At 42.2% G+C, this 16,847-nt stretch overlaps 1 protein-coding gene across 1 annotated transcript in view; it reads left to right on the forward strand.

Annotated features, from left to right (window-relative positions):
- F13A1 (coagulation factor XIII A chain) overlaps positions 1–16,847 on the forward strand; it is a 59,278-nt gene that overhangs the window by 29,307 nt on the left and 13,124 nt on the right. The window contains exons 5-8 of the mRNA XM_035560372.1: positions 411–518; positions 2,745–2,919; positions 9,449–9,587; positions 16,246–16,349. Coding sequence (XP_035416265.1) covers positions 411–518; positions 2,745–2,919; positions 9,449–9,587; positions 16,246–16,349 — 526 coding nt within the window. The remainder of the gene's footprint in view (positions 1–410; positions 519–2,744; positions 2,920–9,448; positions 9,588–16,245; positions 16,350–16,847) is intronic.

Here is a 16,847-nt window from a genome sequence, read left to right on the forward strand (position 1 = left end):
AAGTCCTGAAATTAACAGGTCTGGAATCTGTGAAGGACATGCAGTCCTTAGCGAGCAGACTAGCTTCTTGTAGTTATTATAATAATACCTTGCTATTATATACTTGTTAGCACTTAAAATTTTATGTCCTGTCAGAAAGGCTATGTTGTCATTTTAACCTTCTAGAAACCAGACTGAGATTGAATTGAAAATGACACACTCTTTTCCCTTAAAGCATCTCACATTTTTTGCTGTACATGGACAATTATTCTAGAAGAAAACTTGTATTTTTAAACACAGAACTTTGACCTGACCAGATAATTTTGAAACTGATAGCTATTATAATAATGAAAAATAGCCTTGTGTTTGCTTTCCAGAATAAAAGTGACTCAACTTTTCCTCTGTTTCTCTTTATCTTTCCTTTCATCTAGTTTGAAGAAAACATTCTGGATGCATGCCTTTTCCTGATGGACAAGGCAGAACTGGAGCTGTCTGGGCGTGGAAACCCAATCAAAATCTGCCGTGTTGCTTCTGCAGTGGTATGCAATAGATGCCCAAGAAGTGTCAGAAGTGACTCTTTAATCAAAGCCAGGCTGGTTTAACTGGCCCTTGTGCCCTCATGTGCTCACTCTGACAGGTGTCAGATCAATTCTCCATCCTGACCTCTGGGTCTGGCATTTTATTTCACTCCACTAAAGGTGAAATATTTATGTCAGTTCATCGTCTTTTTCCTGAGAGTGGTACCTCGCTGGAGAGAAAGCCATTTTTAGGCATTGCACTTTCAGGCAGGCTAGCATTTCTTGTAGCACTGCGCTCATTTTCTGGTAGCTGAAATAACTGAGAAAGGTATTACTTTTGTGGATGGTGAGGCAGCATACTGGATAGAATTTGAGATGAGGAATTGAGAGACTTTACATGGACTCCAACACTATCTGCAGTGGTGGGTGTCTCAACTCAAGCAGGATGTGAAAGGCAAAGGCTGAGTTTTTGCCTCTGCCTTCTGGAGGTCTGAACCGATGCCTTCTGCTTCCCAGAATAATAAGCTGGTAATTGAGCCAGTGTTGTTAGATGTTCTCCCAGGCCAGCTGCTAAAGTAGTGTCTCCACAAAACACGGTCACTGAAGATGAATGACCCTTTAACCCACTTATTACAGCATTTTGAAATATGAATTGAAATGGGATGTCCACCCTCTCAGTTAATGCCACATGCTGATTTTTGTGTAACACAAAGTTAAGTAGAATAGCTTCAACAAGATTGAGAGCACCGTCACTTCTCTTTGTCTTTTAGCCTTCTGGTTATTTCTTTCACGATAGATACTAGAAATGTAGTTTCGGGCCTCTTGAGACAGAAGTAAGAATGGATTAATGCAAACTGGATTGCTGCATTAACCACTGGGCTAGTAGATGCAAAAGGTCCATTATGCAGAGACCCTGGAAGCCCTCTGGGCAGAAGACCACAATGTTTATGAACCCAAAGGGGTCTTAAATACTACTTAGGTTTTGAGCTACTCAGCCACTTTAAGTGGGTGGAGAAGTTTGCTATTGGAAATCCAGGAGTAAGTGGAGTTCAGGTATCTGCAGGATTAGGCTATAGCTAGGTGGGAGTTTTGGCCATCTGAATTCTGGACCTCAGTAAGAAGTGGCTAAGGGGTGCTGAAGTCCCACCTGTATTCCTTATCCTCATTCTTGCTCAAGATGTGGCATTTTAGAGCTGAGCTTATCTAGGACATGCCCCCATGCTGGGATCCTTCTGAGGCTTGCTGAAGTTGCAGAGCAAGCAGAGTTACCCCTTTCTTCCTCTCTTTGCAGCCAGAAGAGAGCCTAAAGATCAAAACACCGTCCTGTCCTTGAAGTGCCTCTTTTCCTGGCATGTTTCCCACAACAGTGAGATGGGCACAACCCCTTAACCCTTTGGTTATGACTCTGAATACTTATCTTTATTCAGTTCTAAGGTTCACAGGAAGTCGATTTTCTAATTATAAAACAGTAGTTAATCCAGCCAAAAGCTTTTAAATGAGAATTGTGATTTATTTGGCTGGCATGTAGCTGTTCCACATTAACATAATTAAAAGGTACAGAGCAAATGAGCTTTTTGCACAGCTTCAACTGGTTTGGTTTAAATTGCAGCTAGGAAGTGTATTGCTCGTTAATGCCTATCAGTATAGCCATTAGTCAGCAGAACTCCACACTTTTGTGTAATCTTACCAACGGAAAACCTACACAGCAAATTCCTTCTTGTTTTCGCGTGTGCTGGACCGAAGAAATTAGTTTCCGCTCTAAAAATAACAGTGGACTGATTCTCCTCCCAATCCACTGTGAGTTGGAAGTGATTTTATTAGAATACCTGGGCTGATGTGGACAGAAAAACAGATGATGTTAGGAAAGAATCCAGCTTGATATTTCTGAGGTTTGTTTAGCAATTTGTAACTGATTGTGTTACTAAAAATACATAGAAGTGAGCATGTTTAATGTTAATAAAACTTACTAAATTAGCAACATGGATACTCGTTGTGGTGATTTAATTTCACTGTGACTTTTAAGTGTCTGACCTTGATTCAAAATTGTTTGGTGATGGAGAATCTACCACAACCCTTAGCAAGATTGTTCTGTTCATTTCCTACCTTCATAATTAAACATTTCTGTCTTATTTCTAGACTAAACTCAGCTATATTCAGTCTCTCACATCCTATCTTTGTCTGCTGGTTTAAAGAGCTCTTTATTGTTCAGTATCTGTCATCCCTAACATTCATTTTCTCTATCTTTAGATCAATTCCAGGGATGATAATGGTGTTATTGCTGGATCCTGGGACAATACCTACACTTACGGGGTTGCACCTTCCGCCTGGACAGGAAGTGTGGACATCCTCTTGGAATATTACAGTTCTAAGCAGCCAGTGCGATATGGCCAGTGCTGGGTCTTTGCTGGTGTCTTCAACACATGTAAGTATCAGTGAGAAAAGTTGCACACTGCTACGCAATCCTTATATAGCAGCATTAGCTTTTAGGTTAAACTAGCTAAAATACTTTGTGGCTCTGTGATGTACAGGAGTAAATAATAGAGATACTTAAAAATACATGGCTAAGATAGACGCACTTTGCATAAATACCTGGCATTTCCTTCAGTTCGGCTGCACTTTCACAATGATATATTAACTCTTTACTTGTACAGTAAAATGTATTCATTGAGTCACAGAGGGTAAGTTTGGGAGAGAGAAAGGTAGTCTTTTGGCATGCTCCCCATTTATGTTAGGAAATCTGAGATGAACAGAGAGGCTTGTTATCTAAATCTGCAGCATGAAGCTATTACCCAGTATGGGGTATGTTATGGCATATCTACTCCAGAAGGGTTAAAAACTTACTTGTCAAGAACTGTTCCTAGTAAGACATGTGCAGTGTCCTAGCACCTTTTTACTGAGCACTATTAATACTTTCTACGGAATTTGTAAGCTAGAGTTATCAGGAAAATGTTGTCCTGGTTTATGAATTGCCTAGCACTACAAGGTTAAGTCTTAACACACTTGCTCAAACTAGAGCAAGTGTTTTCCAGTGTTTCAGCAAAAGAGACATTTCAGATTTGAAAACCATGTAGGGAAAGCATTGATGGATCGGTCCTTTTTTTTTTTTTTTTTTTTTTTTTTTTCCTGTCTAGCACTTGCTAACAGCATCATCCCAAGTGAAAACTCCTAAAACACTGGAACACACTGGAGTGTAATAGTGGTCAAGAAAGATGCTGGTAGTGTAAAAGATGTGCTTTATATGGATAATTTGGACCAGACATTGGAAACAATGCTTGTGTCAAGCGCCCTTTGCCAATATAGAGCCAGTCACATAGTTCTTGTGCTCGTGGCACCAGCCAGTAGAAGTTGAAGAGAAACTAAAAGTGAGAGTCTGGCTTAAGCCTGGAGGATCTCCCCTACAGGCACCTACAGCTCATACATATAAGTATCAAACTGGAGTAGGGACCAGATCAGCCTAGGACCAGGGGGACACAATGGGTATTTTTGCAGGCTTGGGCTCTACTTTGCATCAAGTACTTTTCAGCTACAGCTGAAGATCTAAGCTTTGCTTCTTGTATTTAAGATGTGAAGAGGAAATTGCAGAAAAACTCTCCATGAAACCTTTCCCCTTTTCATCTCTCTCAACATTGCCACATGTTGCTATCCCCAGGAGTAGCATTGTACTTTTCTTTACATTATTCTTCTAACAAAAATGAAAGATGTTAATGACCCATCTTCTGCAGCGAATGTGAAAATTACATAATTAACATGTTACAAGACTGGCTCTTCACCCTCAAGCAGCCCTGAGTGTCTCTATGTTTTCATTTTATTTTTGCCTGTTCCTCATGTGTATATTTCATTCAGTGCATAATTTTCCTCCAGTCTGGTTAACAGAATTTCATAACTCAGTTACCTGGGGTAGTTCAAGAGCTTTTCAAAACAGTAAGGACCTCAGAAATAAAGCTCTGTTCCGACAACCCAGCCTTCTGCTGGCACATGCTTCTTACAGCTATAGGAGGATTTCTAGTTTCAGGTTTCTCTGCTTTTCTTTCATATATCTAGAGAGGTTAACGCTTTATTTTGGGGAGGCTCTGGCAGGTGCTCTATCCTTCGACACATGAAATAATTCATTTTATTTCTGGTGCCATGGGAAAGTCAGCAATCATGCACATCCACAGAACCTGAGAGATGTCTACTTCCTTTATTGCCTGAGGTCATACGGTCTGCCCTTGATACTCCTGAGTCTCTGCACAACACAATGAGTTCAGAAAAGGCCCTTACAAATGTTTCTTATAGATGCAGTTCATCATAGTGACTTCCACAGGCTACTTTCTCTTCTCTACCAGTGCCCTTCTGGCTTTTTTCTAGATCACAAACACATGTATGGGTTCTCAGACTTTCTCCCTGCACTGGTCGTGAATCACTGCTTCGCAGTATTTTGCTTGTAGGCCACTGTGAAACTGGGGCAATGCCACAGAGGCCTGGAGCCTACTGTATTAAATGAAGAGGCATATCTATCTGGGGCAAAATTAGGATCAGTCTGCTGGCTAATTTAGTCAAGTCAGAGATCTGGGACTTTGTACTGTAAGGCTTGTAGATATATAAAGTTTGGTGAGCGTTATGAAATTAAAACAATGTCCAGTGGCTCATCTGATATGTAGCCATTTACATGTCCAGTTACTGAACACTCCACAGAGAGGACAGCAAAGGCCTGAACAAGCATGTTGAACTTAAAGTATTGTTCCAAGTTGTGTTTTGAGTCATTCTCAGCTGCCAATGTTTTATCGTTGTGATCAGTCCAGCTTTCCAAGGTTGCTATATCTTACACTCTGGATAGTCTTCTGTTAAAAATGCTAAAACATTCTGAAAAATGGTCATTAATCTCGAAATTGTCAGACAAATTATTTTCAATGAGGCCTGATGGCTCATGTGGTGGAAGCCTGGGAGGACACTAGAATTAAGTTTAATCAATAGGTACATATGGTATTGGATGCATCCAGGTAATTTGTCATCCAGTAACTTGAAATGAATGTGCAGTGCTACTCTGTATGGAGAGTCATGGTAGTGACACTAATGAATATACAAAACCAAGCAGTAGCAGAAAGGGTTGTTCAACACTGCAGCATTGGAAATATTTTAAAATAAGATTTTCAACCTAAATGTTTTCCTTTTGAGAAAACAAACAAACAAACAAAAACCACCTCTGTTTTCTGCAAAACCATGTTGGCTCCTAAATCAGAAAACAAGTTTCTTGGCTGATCAAGGTGGAGGTGCTCTGCAGCACGAGTTCAGTCACATTCTGATATCCAGTTGGAGGGAGAGAAGTTTTTAGTTTCTCATTATCCTGCCCCTTTTGTTCCCACTTAAAATAAAATCCAGGTGGGTGTTTCACTGTGGCTCTTGTTGCCCTGGCAGGCTAGGACACAAGACCAACCCTGCTTGCTTGATCTCTCCTGATGAGGGCACAAGGCTGCTGATCAGACACCCTGACTGCTGTTTCTGGCTTTGCTAAAGCAAAACAAAAGTTTCTCCCATTTAGCGCTTCAGTCTCCTTCCTCTTACTCATTTCAATGCTGTTGTGTTACTGAGAGGTTGAGGAATATCTAATGACTCCCACCAGAGGACCCTGCTCTCAGCTGAAGATCCAAACCCCCCCGATGAATCAAGCATTTGGTTTATAAAAGGGTGTACTGCAGGGCACAGAGATAATCCAAAGAGCCAGCCCCAGAAAAGGGGCCCTCAGCCCTCCAACCCTACTCCTTCTTCCATGTGAGGGCATCTTCCAGGCTGCTCCCAACACAGCTGCCTTTGGCCACGCGTGGGCCACTCCATCACAGAGGCTTGCTGAGGTCACAGTGGCCACCACTGCCCCGCCTTTGCCCCAGGCCCTATAAAACAGGACCCCTGCAGCTGGCCCAACACTTGCTTAGCTACTGGGTCCTCTGAGAGCTAGCGTATGGGGCAGGAAGAAGGCTAGGAGTAAGGTGAGCGGCAGCCCTCCTCAGTGTGAGGACAGCGATGCAGTCCGAGGAAGCACCAAGAAGGAAGGCAGCTAACGAGAAGTGTCATGGGCAGAGGGAAAGCGCCTGCGGCACAAAAGACACCAGTGCCCGAGGGACCTGTGGCACCCAGCCCACAGACACATATAAGCGATATCATTGGCACTGCAGCGACGCAGGGAACAGGCTGGCCCCTCAAACACACAGCGGCAGGGGGCCTGGGCCTAACCATTGGTGCAGTGGTGGTGTGGAGCGAAGGCAGGAGTGTCAGGCAGACAGCCATGGGGAGCAGAGGTGTGCCTATTGTCTGGAACGCAGCGTGGGACCCAGCTATGGCCATAAAACAGACAGCAGTGTTGAATCCATGCATGGAAATGAACTGGACAGTGGCATGGGACATAAATGAGGAACTGGATGACCCCCTGGTTTGGCACCCTGGCCTGAAAACATTCCAGATGGAAGGCATCCCGTTTGGGCAGTCCAGGGCAAGGACTGGCTTGTCCTTCTGCCAAACACCATGGAGCCTGTGGAGCTCGGTCCACAAGAAGAGGTGGAGGAACCAATGGAAGTGGATCCACCTCTGCCAGATCAGACCTGGGACTACCACAGAATGTCTTTGCTCTGTGCCATCAGAGCACACCAACCGCATCGCAGCAGGGCCCGGCAAGCTCCCTACTCGTTGGCACTCAGGCTCCATCCCAAGCATTAGCTTGGAGCCAGCAAACACCACGGACATCCTGCAGGCTCACCTGTAAAATGTCCCGGCAATAAAGAACTCTGTTGCCGATTCTCAGGGGTTGCGTGAGTGCTTCTTTCCCATCCCCTAGCCCTTGTGCAAGAGGTGGCATCCCTTCTGCACAGAGCCTTGAGGAAGAGCACAAGAGAGGACCCAGCTCCCTTCGGGCTGTTGCGTTGGGGTGACAGGAGGAGTCCCCAAGGGCCACCATGCACCTTTAACATTTGTGAAAATAGACTGGGGGGTGAAAAGAGTAGTGTGTAAACAATTATAGGTGGCTAATTTCTTATATTAGGAGTGAGTTTCTATATCTGAGTAATTTGTAACGACAGACGTGGAGAAGGCTGAGGTACTCAGCAACTTCTTTGCCTCTGTCTGCACTGGTAGATGGGCTTCCCAAGTCTTTCATTTCCCTGAACCTGTACGTAGATGGAGGCTGGGGGATCAAAGTCCCACCCACTGTAAATGAAGAGCAGGTTCGAGACCACCTGATGAATCTAAACAGGTACAGGTCTATGGGTCCTGATGACATGAATCCCAGGGTCCTGAGGGAACTGGCTGATGGAGTTCCCAAGCCTCTCTCCATCATAGTTGAAAAGTCCTGGCATTCGGGCGATGTCCCTAGTGAGTGGAAAAATGGAAATGTCATGCCCCTGCTCTTCAACAATTAAAACAAAGAATTGAACAAAGAGCACTCTCTTCAACAATTAAAACAATTAGGAGACATTTTTTCTCAGAAGAGTGGTCAGGCATTGGGACGGGTTGCCCAGGGAGGTGGTGGAGTCACCATCCCTAGGGGTGTTCAAGAAAAGGTTGGATCTGGTGCGTAGGGACATATTTCAGTGGTTGACATTGGTGGTAGGGGGATGGTTGGATCAGATGATCTTTAAGGTCTTTTCCAACCTTAATTTTTCTATGATTCTATGGTTCTAACTTTTTTTGGATGAAAATCATCTTTCATCTGAACAAGGTGAGATGATATGTCACCCTGCAGCACCACTTTCTCCTTGAGGCTGTGCCCCATGTCTGTTGCTATCAGCCAGGGTGCACCACAAACCAGAAGTCTAATGACGTACTGCCGTACTTCAGATATAGCCATAGCTTTTCCACATACCCTGTGGGAAAGGAATTCACAGGTGGCTTTGCGCTGTTTCACATGTCCCTAAATTAGAGATAATGAGGAAACAAGCAGTAGAAACAAAAACTTGAGCAAGGTCGAGATAAAGTAAATTGGCTACAGTGTTAAAGATGAGCTTTGGGCAGTGGTCAATTGCTGGCTGGCTCGAGGCGCGTGTCTGAGGGACTCTAACCAATTGTATGACAGATTTGGGCACGTGGACAGCACATGGGGCTACGGGGAAAGTATATGTAGTGGTGAAAAATGGCAATAAATGTCTCCCGTTCAAGAGCCATCAGGAGTCTGTGTCTTTCATCCCTTCAATACCCCAACTTTACCACTTGGCAACTGGAGAAAAGAGTCATCAGCTACTTTGTGATGATCTGAGATTTAGGGGTAGGAGGCTTTTTTTTTTTTTTTTTTTTGATCCTCCTTTTAAGATCTTCTGTGGGAAGGGACTGTTGATTCCAAAGTACTAGAAAATACTATTACTTAGCAATCGATACAAATTCTGTAATGCATTTTGTTCAGACTCTGATGTTTCACTTGCAAATAATACAGCTTTTCCCCCTTGTTAGCAATCAGTTTCTGCTTTTTTCTTTGTATTCTCCAGATCCATTCTGATAGCAGATGTCAAACAGGGAAACTCCAAGTCAACTACAAGGAGACATTTTCAATTCATCTTCGTTTTAGCACAGTCTTTCCTGATTCTCCTGGCTTACTGATATGGGGAGGCCTAATATATTCTGCATTTCTTGGAATCTCAGACTTATTTTTCTTCATACCACATTTGATCATGTAGTAGACCCATTGCATCCAGGTTTGCCCTGAAAAGCTACAGAGTGGTCAGTATGCAGGGCTATTTGAAAACGATTAGTAACTGGGTGCTTAAGTTATAGTGATTGTATAACTACCTATCTTTGCTCATCATTTTGGAGCCAAATAAAATATTTAAAATATTCTATATAAAGGCAGACATGAGGAATAATTTGGGTTGATTTGACTGAGTTTTCCTATTTTATTCCAGTTATTAATAATTTCTCTCTACTTATCCTGTCATCTGTGAGCACGGGATTTGCTCCTCATATTTGTCCTCATTACATTTCTCTGTTTGCCACAGTTCTGAGGTGCTTGGGGATACCTGCAAGACTCATTACCAACTATTCTTCTGCCCATGACAACAATGCAAATTTACAGTTGGACTTCTTTCTGGATGATGAAGGGCAAGTGGATGCCAAATTGACAAAAGACTCCATCTGGTGAGTTCTCCTGGCAAATACCTTTAATATGTCAACCATACATGTAGTAAAAAAAAAAAAAAAAAAAAAGAGAGAGAGAGAGAGAAGAAATGTTTGTGGTTTATTTATTTCTCTTTTCATTAAAGACCATTGCTAGCTTACAGAAAATAGAATGAATGGACTGCTGATAGGCAGGTGAATGTGAAGTGCTTGTCATATAAAGAGACAAGCCCTAGGGGATCTGTGAGATCACTACTAATAGTACCATTCAGTAGTGCACATTTAACCACACTGAAGGAGACCTGAAATGACTTTGTGCTCCTTAAGGCCAGGCTGGTCCTCAAAATGGAAAGGAGCACTTCCATCAGTCCTGAGCTACCTACAAAGAGAGAACTCAATATTTATGGAAAAGCACACTTCTTGTTCTGCTTCCACCCAGTTGTCATATTTGTAGGCTCTTTTTTACATTTTTACAAGTCAGTGCCACAAATGGGTACTTTTCCAAATAAATCCAGTTATTTAAATCCAAATTCAGTTGAAAAAGAAACAAGCCAAGCTATCACACAAGTTACTGAAATGCTATCACCAGATTTATAAAAAGAAAACTCCCTGGGAACAAGAAATGGAATCTACATATAATTTTGGAGAAGACAGTCCTCCACCTTTCTCCTCAAACTCTTACTGTCTCTTGTCTGACAGGAGAAGCGTAGCACATATTGATTATATGCTCTGTTCAGTAAAAATTATGTGAGGGTTATTGGGCCTCAAGCCTTTCCTCCTCAGAGTGAAGCAGTGAATGTGACCTCTGTATATATTGCTATATTCAGGAGATACTTGTCCTATTCAGTGTTAATATACTTGATTTGTGTCAATGATATCTTCACCTCATCAGCATAGCTGCTCATCAGCTTGTTTCATTAGCAACTTAATCCCTGGAAGTCTTTATATTAAAACTGTAATAAATCCATTCTGTGGTGGATGAAATGACTGAACCTGTTGCTGTAACTAAGTAATTTCCATAGTCTGTTGCCAAAATGCAATCTAAGGTTCATTTACATCTGTAGCCTATATCACACTGTCACTGGAAGAGACCTCTGAAAGTCGTCTCGTCCAGTACTCTGCTCAAAGCAAGTTCTGCTAGAGCAGTTTGCTTAGGTCTGTTTCCACCTGGGTTTTGAAAACCTGCAAGGATGGACACTCCACAACCTCCCTGGGCAACCCGTGCCAGTGTTCAGATACAGTAAAAATGTTTCCGTATGTTCAGACAAAATTTCCTGTGCATTACCTCTTGTCTTGTCTTTGGGGCCACTGAGTAGAGTCTGGTTTTGTCTTCCCCCCAAGCACCCTCTCTTTCTAATCAGTTACTTATACTTGATTAGAGCCATATTATACCTGATTAGAAGGTCCGACTACCATTGAAACTTTACATCTCCAGGCCAAACAGTCCCAGCCCTCTCAGCCTCTTCTGATGTACAACCTCTGGTGTATCAGCTATTCCTCTCAGTTTTCTGTATCTGCAAACTTGCTGAAGGTGCAGCCGGTCACATAATCCAGGCCATTAATGAAGATGTTGAATAGTATTGGACCCAGCACTGACCCTAGTCACACAGCTAGTGACTAGCCCCAGGCGGATTTCATGCCACTGATCACAACCCTCTGAACCCAGCAGTTTTCAGTACACCTCATTGTCCGCTTATCTGCTCTATACTTCAGTAGTTTGTCTATGAGGATGTTACAGAAAACAGTGCTAAAGACAAAACAAACAAAAAATAACCAACAACTGTTGCTTGGCCTCCCCTTGCCCATTCAGTTATTTTATCACAGAAGGTGATCGGGTTGGTCAGACATGGCTTCCCCTTTGTAAATCCATGCTGACTACTGCCAGTCATCGTGTCCTTAGTATGTTTGAAAACATTTTCCAGAAGAATTTGCTCCATCACCTTCCCAGGGATCAAGGGGCTCATAAATCTGTAGTTCCCTGAATGCTGCTGCTTCTCTTTCTTCAAGAAAAGAGTGCTGTTTGCTTTCTTAAGGTCCTCAGGAACCAATCCAATCATCAAGACCTTTCAAAGGCAAATATGAATGGCCTCACAGTGCCATCAGCCAGCTCCCTCAGAACTTGTGGGTTCATCCCATCAGGTCAATTGGACTTGTGTGTATCCACAGAATTTGTCTGAATATTCCCTAACTTGATTCTTTGCTTTTTATAGTGAGGGTGATATAGCAGTGGAACAGATTGCCCAGAGAGACTGTAGAGTTTACTTCTCTGGAGACATTCAAGACCTGCCTGAATCTTGAATATTCAAGATCTTGTGCAATATGCTTTAGGTGACCCTGCTTGAGCAGGGAGGGTGGACTAGTTGATCTCCAGAGGTCCCTTCCAACCTTAACCATTCTGTGATCCTCCTCAATGGGTGGTAGAGTATAATTGCACCAGACCTTCCACAGTGGGCTCAGATGCCTGTTATTCCTGAAGGTAAATCTTAGCAGTAACTAAGACAAAAAATACATTGAGTACTTTGACTTTTCTTAGTCCGCTGTCACCAGGTCTGCTACCTCATTCAACAGTGGACCCATGTTTTCTGTAGTCTTCCTTTTGTTACCAATATACTTGCCTTTCTTGTTGCCCTTCACATCTGTTTGATTTGATATACTCTGATTCGTGTTTTGTCATTCCTAAACTTGTCTCTGCATGCTCAGACAGAGTTTCTATGTTACTTTTGGGTAACTTGTCCCTGATTCCACGCATGCACTCTCTTTTTAAGTTTAGTTCGGACCACCTTGCAGGCCTCATGCCACTTTTGGTTGATTTCCTGCACGTGGGGGTGGACCATTCTTAAGCTTGGAAGAGGTGATGCTTGAAAACCAATGAGCTCTCCTGGACCCTTCTTCCATTCAGGACTGCCTCCCATGGGATTCTTCCAAGCAGGACCCTAAACAGGCCAAAACCTGCTCTCTTGAAGTCCAGGGTTGTGGTCCTACTGTCTGACTTGTTCGTTCCTCTCAGGATCCTTAGGGGTTCCCAGCCTGCTAAGCTCCATCTGATCTGTGTGGCAGCAGGACCTCAGTATTTCTCATGGGGCTGGTCCTCCTATGGCTCACAGAACTGTAAAGGAATAGTCAATCATCTGAAATCACCTCTGCCTAAAAATGATGTGAAGCAAGATCCAACGACTGGATGCTTCACCATTCAGACTGTGTATACCCAGTAATGGATCACTGCCATGCTTCAGACTTTCACTATCTTACCTCCTATTCTTCTCCCCTTCTCCTAACCTGATTCATGAAACAACTCTCACCCACTTTTGACATTTCCTTGTACTTCCCTACCTCTCCTTTTCCTAGCTCTTTTCCAAGGCTTCTGAATTCAGTCCTGTATTTTTCCATTCTTTTGGGGCAGGGACAGATCATTCAAAGTCATCCTTGTTCCGCTGAAATCCATATGCAACTTCACACCAGCATTTTGTCCTCCCATCCTCCATTTGCCTTTTCTTTTTCTGTGATTACTTTTTGAACTGCCTTGTTCATTCCTTTTTATCCTCATGATGCATTTATTAGTATATGGTGCACATGATCCTTTGGGCATAATTTAATATATTACATACCTCTTTTCATTTCTCCTTTGTGTCCTTTCTCTTCATTACTCTGTAACACTCCATGGTTGCCCACATGCAAACTCTTATATGGCTCATGTCTTAACCTTGATTTTATTTTTAATGTCTCTTTTACATTTTTTATATTATTTTTAAGAGGACAAGGTCAAGGGATTCATAATGATTTTTTTAATGGATTTCTCACTTTTATTTATAATCTCTTGCAAACTAGAAACAAAGCTCCTTTTCTTTATTAATATATCATTTCTGTTGCCTTGTACTGCTGACACTGATCTGTCTTCAGGTTTTAAATACCCTCAGACTTCAGGAGCACTTGGAGCCAGAATTTTCAGTCCAATCCATCTCTGAGTGTGGGGCTCCCTCTGAATGCTATCTGACATTTATTTATTTTTATTAAAGAGCATTTTTTTCCCTTGGGATAAGAAAGAACAACAACAACAAAACACAAATACAGAATTACACAGACTTTGCAAAAAGTTATTTTTATAAAGCTGGCCGGATTTGGGCCCATCAGTGCTGCCTCTGTCCCCTTACTTTGTTCTCCTTGTCTTTCTTAACGATGATAGAAAGACACATAAAGAATATTTCTCTTGGATGGAAATCAAGACTCACTCCTACTGTGATGTTCAAGCAGACCAACATCAGTACCTCAGCAGAAACTTGCGTGAAGTCACCCAGCCCCATGTGTATTCACCCATGTCCTGTGGAGAGAGCCTTTCTGAGACCTCTGCTTTCCCATCCATTTCCAACTCACTTTTCTCTCAATGTCTATCTCAATCCCAATGCCCAAGCTTATTAGCTGATGAAAGGGCAGCAACTGTTTCCAGCATGTGGCTGCCTCATAAGCAATACCAAGTACCCTTCTTAAATTGTCTTCCAGGCATAAAACCCACCCGGTCATCTTTTATTAATTTCCCCATTGCTTTGTTTAGTCTATTCGTAATTATCTCTGTAAATATTTAATGGTCACTACATTGATCTGTATAGCCATTCTTGCTTTCTTTAATGTCTCAGGATTGCTGTAGAATACAAGAACTACAGGTTCAGTTTAACAAATTATGGTTTCAGAACCAGATCCTCAGCTGTGCTCATTTCTACCAAAGTGAATATTCTGCTACATTTTGGAGAGGGAAATATTCCTCTCATCCTCCTTTCTGTAATGTTTGTGCTTTACAAACAATGCATTTCTGTCCATTCACATTCAATATCCTGATGTGTATTATTTGCGTGGCAGCAGACCTAGAAGGATTGCTGTCCTGTTGCACTCAACACTACATCAATAGAAAACAGTGAGAAAAAGGCCCTATACCCTAGGGAGAATATAGAAAGATAACATACTGCATTATCTAATTACAGAATTGAAGCAGAGTTACTTTTTTTCCACAGTGTTATTCCCCCCACCTCCCCTACCCCCCACCTTGATTATATCATCTTTCCCTCCTGCCTGCTCTTCAGGTTGTTCTTTTGCAGAACATAAAGCCAATGATACATCTAAGTTTGATTCAAAGTGAACCAGTGAGTGCTTCAGGGCAGGAATTGTCTCTCTCACATGCTGGCGTAACAGCTTTCAAAAACCCACCTACCATAAAGTGCATCCCCATCCTCTGGTAGCCCTCAGCTAAGCTCTGTGACAATGATTCAGCATTGACTACTCTCAGCAGCATCAAAAATTCTCTGAGTGTGCGTCATTTTCCTTGAATAATTCCATTTTCTGTAGTGGTGCTTCATTAACTCTCCTAACTGACAAGTTTTACCCTGATCCAAGCTTTCATTTCCACTTTGAAAAGTCTTGTTAGACAAGCTTCAGATCCTTCTGACTCTGCTTTGTGGCTGGTTTTCACCTATTATTAATGAAATGGTCAGAGATTAACAATCCCCATTTCTGTTGCTAATATCATTGCATGTACTAGGGGCTGTATCAGCAGCTACACAGATGTAACTTTATTCGTATCTGCTGTCGGATGCGTATCATTTGCAAGCAAAACTGCCCCTTTCTCTTCTTCCTTCTCTTCTTTTTTTCCTGCAGTAATGAAATTAAAACACTTTGCTGGCTTTACTGCAAGACCCTCTTTGTACATTGCTTTTCTTCTTTGCTTGTGCTCTCCCTTGAGCATGGGTAACATTGCAGGAAGAGAGTGACAAGTTTTGTCTTGTCCATTTATCTTTGAAACATTCTGGGCAGACTGGGATGATGCTGTAGTGTGTTTTTTAGTTTGGTGAGCATCCTATCAAATTAGGGCATTTATAGACTGAGTGCATAGATTAATCACTCTGATAAATACACCTTCCAGCAGTACTGTCCTGGTCTCTAAAGGCTTTTTGAACACCTGGTGCATGATTGTAACAGGTGGGTGTTACGGAAAGCGGTGCATTCTAGATTTGCCCTTTTTCATTGGTGTGAAAGACTGGGAAGGCCTTATAAGAAATCCACAATGAATATGGTCTTATAAAGCCTGTGTGAGGTCTTTTTCTCAAACAACATGGAAACCAGTTGAGCATGTTTGTTATCAACCATGAAAACAAAGTTACACGTTATACTGTTGAGTTGATCCTGAAATCTCTTCAGTGAAGGTACCAAAGCTTCAGTCTTAACTAGGTGTAAAGCAGAACAAGCTTCAACAGCTTGAAGAAGATTCAAAGCTTGATTTGGAGAGCAGGTTGAAGTGGAGGTGGCCTCCACAGATAGGAAAGATTATAGCCATCTCACAGCTCCATTTTTAGGGACATCTGGCTGGAAAGAGATTGTAGTGTGTATAATTCTTCATATACCCCAACAATCTCCAAACACTAGAATCTTTTCTCAGAGATATATGCATTCAGCACACAATAGAAGAATAAAAAGTCTTCTTCAACTTAAGAATTTATAACAAAGGATTTTCATGTTTTAACTGAGAGATCTCAAACTGTTAGACTTCAAAATATATTCTTTAAAAAGAGCAGACTTTTTCACATCTAAATTGGCACGTGTTGCTATTGAAGCAATGGCAGATCATAAAGACACAGGTTTATTTTGGTGTTTATGCTTCTTTCCAAGAATTTAATATTTTGGTCTCATCTCTTATAAGGAACTATCATTGCTGGAATGAAGCTTGGATGACCAGACCTGATCTTCCTGTTGGTTTTGGAGGATGGCAGGCTGTTGATGGGACACCCCAAGAAACCAGCGATGGTAATATTGCTTGAAGTCCTCCTTAGCACTCTTTCCAACACTTGGGTTCTTTGTGGCAAATGATGAGGTGACAATAGCTGACCCAGTGCCAGCATGTTGCCTGTGACAAACTTTTAACCAGATAACCACACTCAACTTCACTCAGGGTTTTCTCCTGAATTGTTTTGAGCTCTACAATAGATCTCTCCTTATTACAACACTGCTCGTGACACACGTGCACAAAATCTTGCATGAGAAGGGTCGTGCTTCGTACAGAGGAGATGTAGTTCCATTGCTGAAAGATGGCTTTCAAATTTTTAGAGAACCTATACAGGAGCCTGATCAAATGAGTTCTCTTTCATTTATGTATCAGCCAGTTTCTGCATCCCATGTTAGACTGCCTGAGCAGGCTGTGGGCAGGAGAGAAAAAGTGAAAAGCCACTGCTGTTTCTTCCCAGTCTTTAATTTTCCAGTTCTTGAAAGACATCTTTAGCAGATTTGAAGTGAGATCTTTCTCAG

The sequence above is a fragment of the Cygnus atratus genome, chromosome 2 (assembly GCF_013377495.2).
Source record: "Cygnus atratus isolate AKBS03 ecotype Queensland, Australia chromosome 2, CAtr_DNAZoo_HiC_assembly, whole genome shotgun sequence".
Taxonomy (NCBI): domain Eukaryota; kingdom Metazoa; phylum Chordata; class Aves; order Anseriformes; family Anatidae; genus Cygnus; species Cygnus atratus.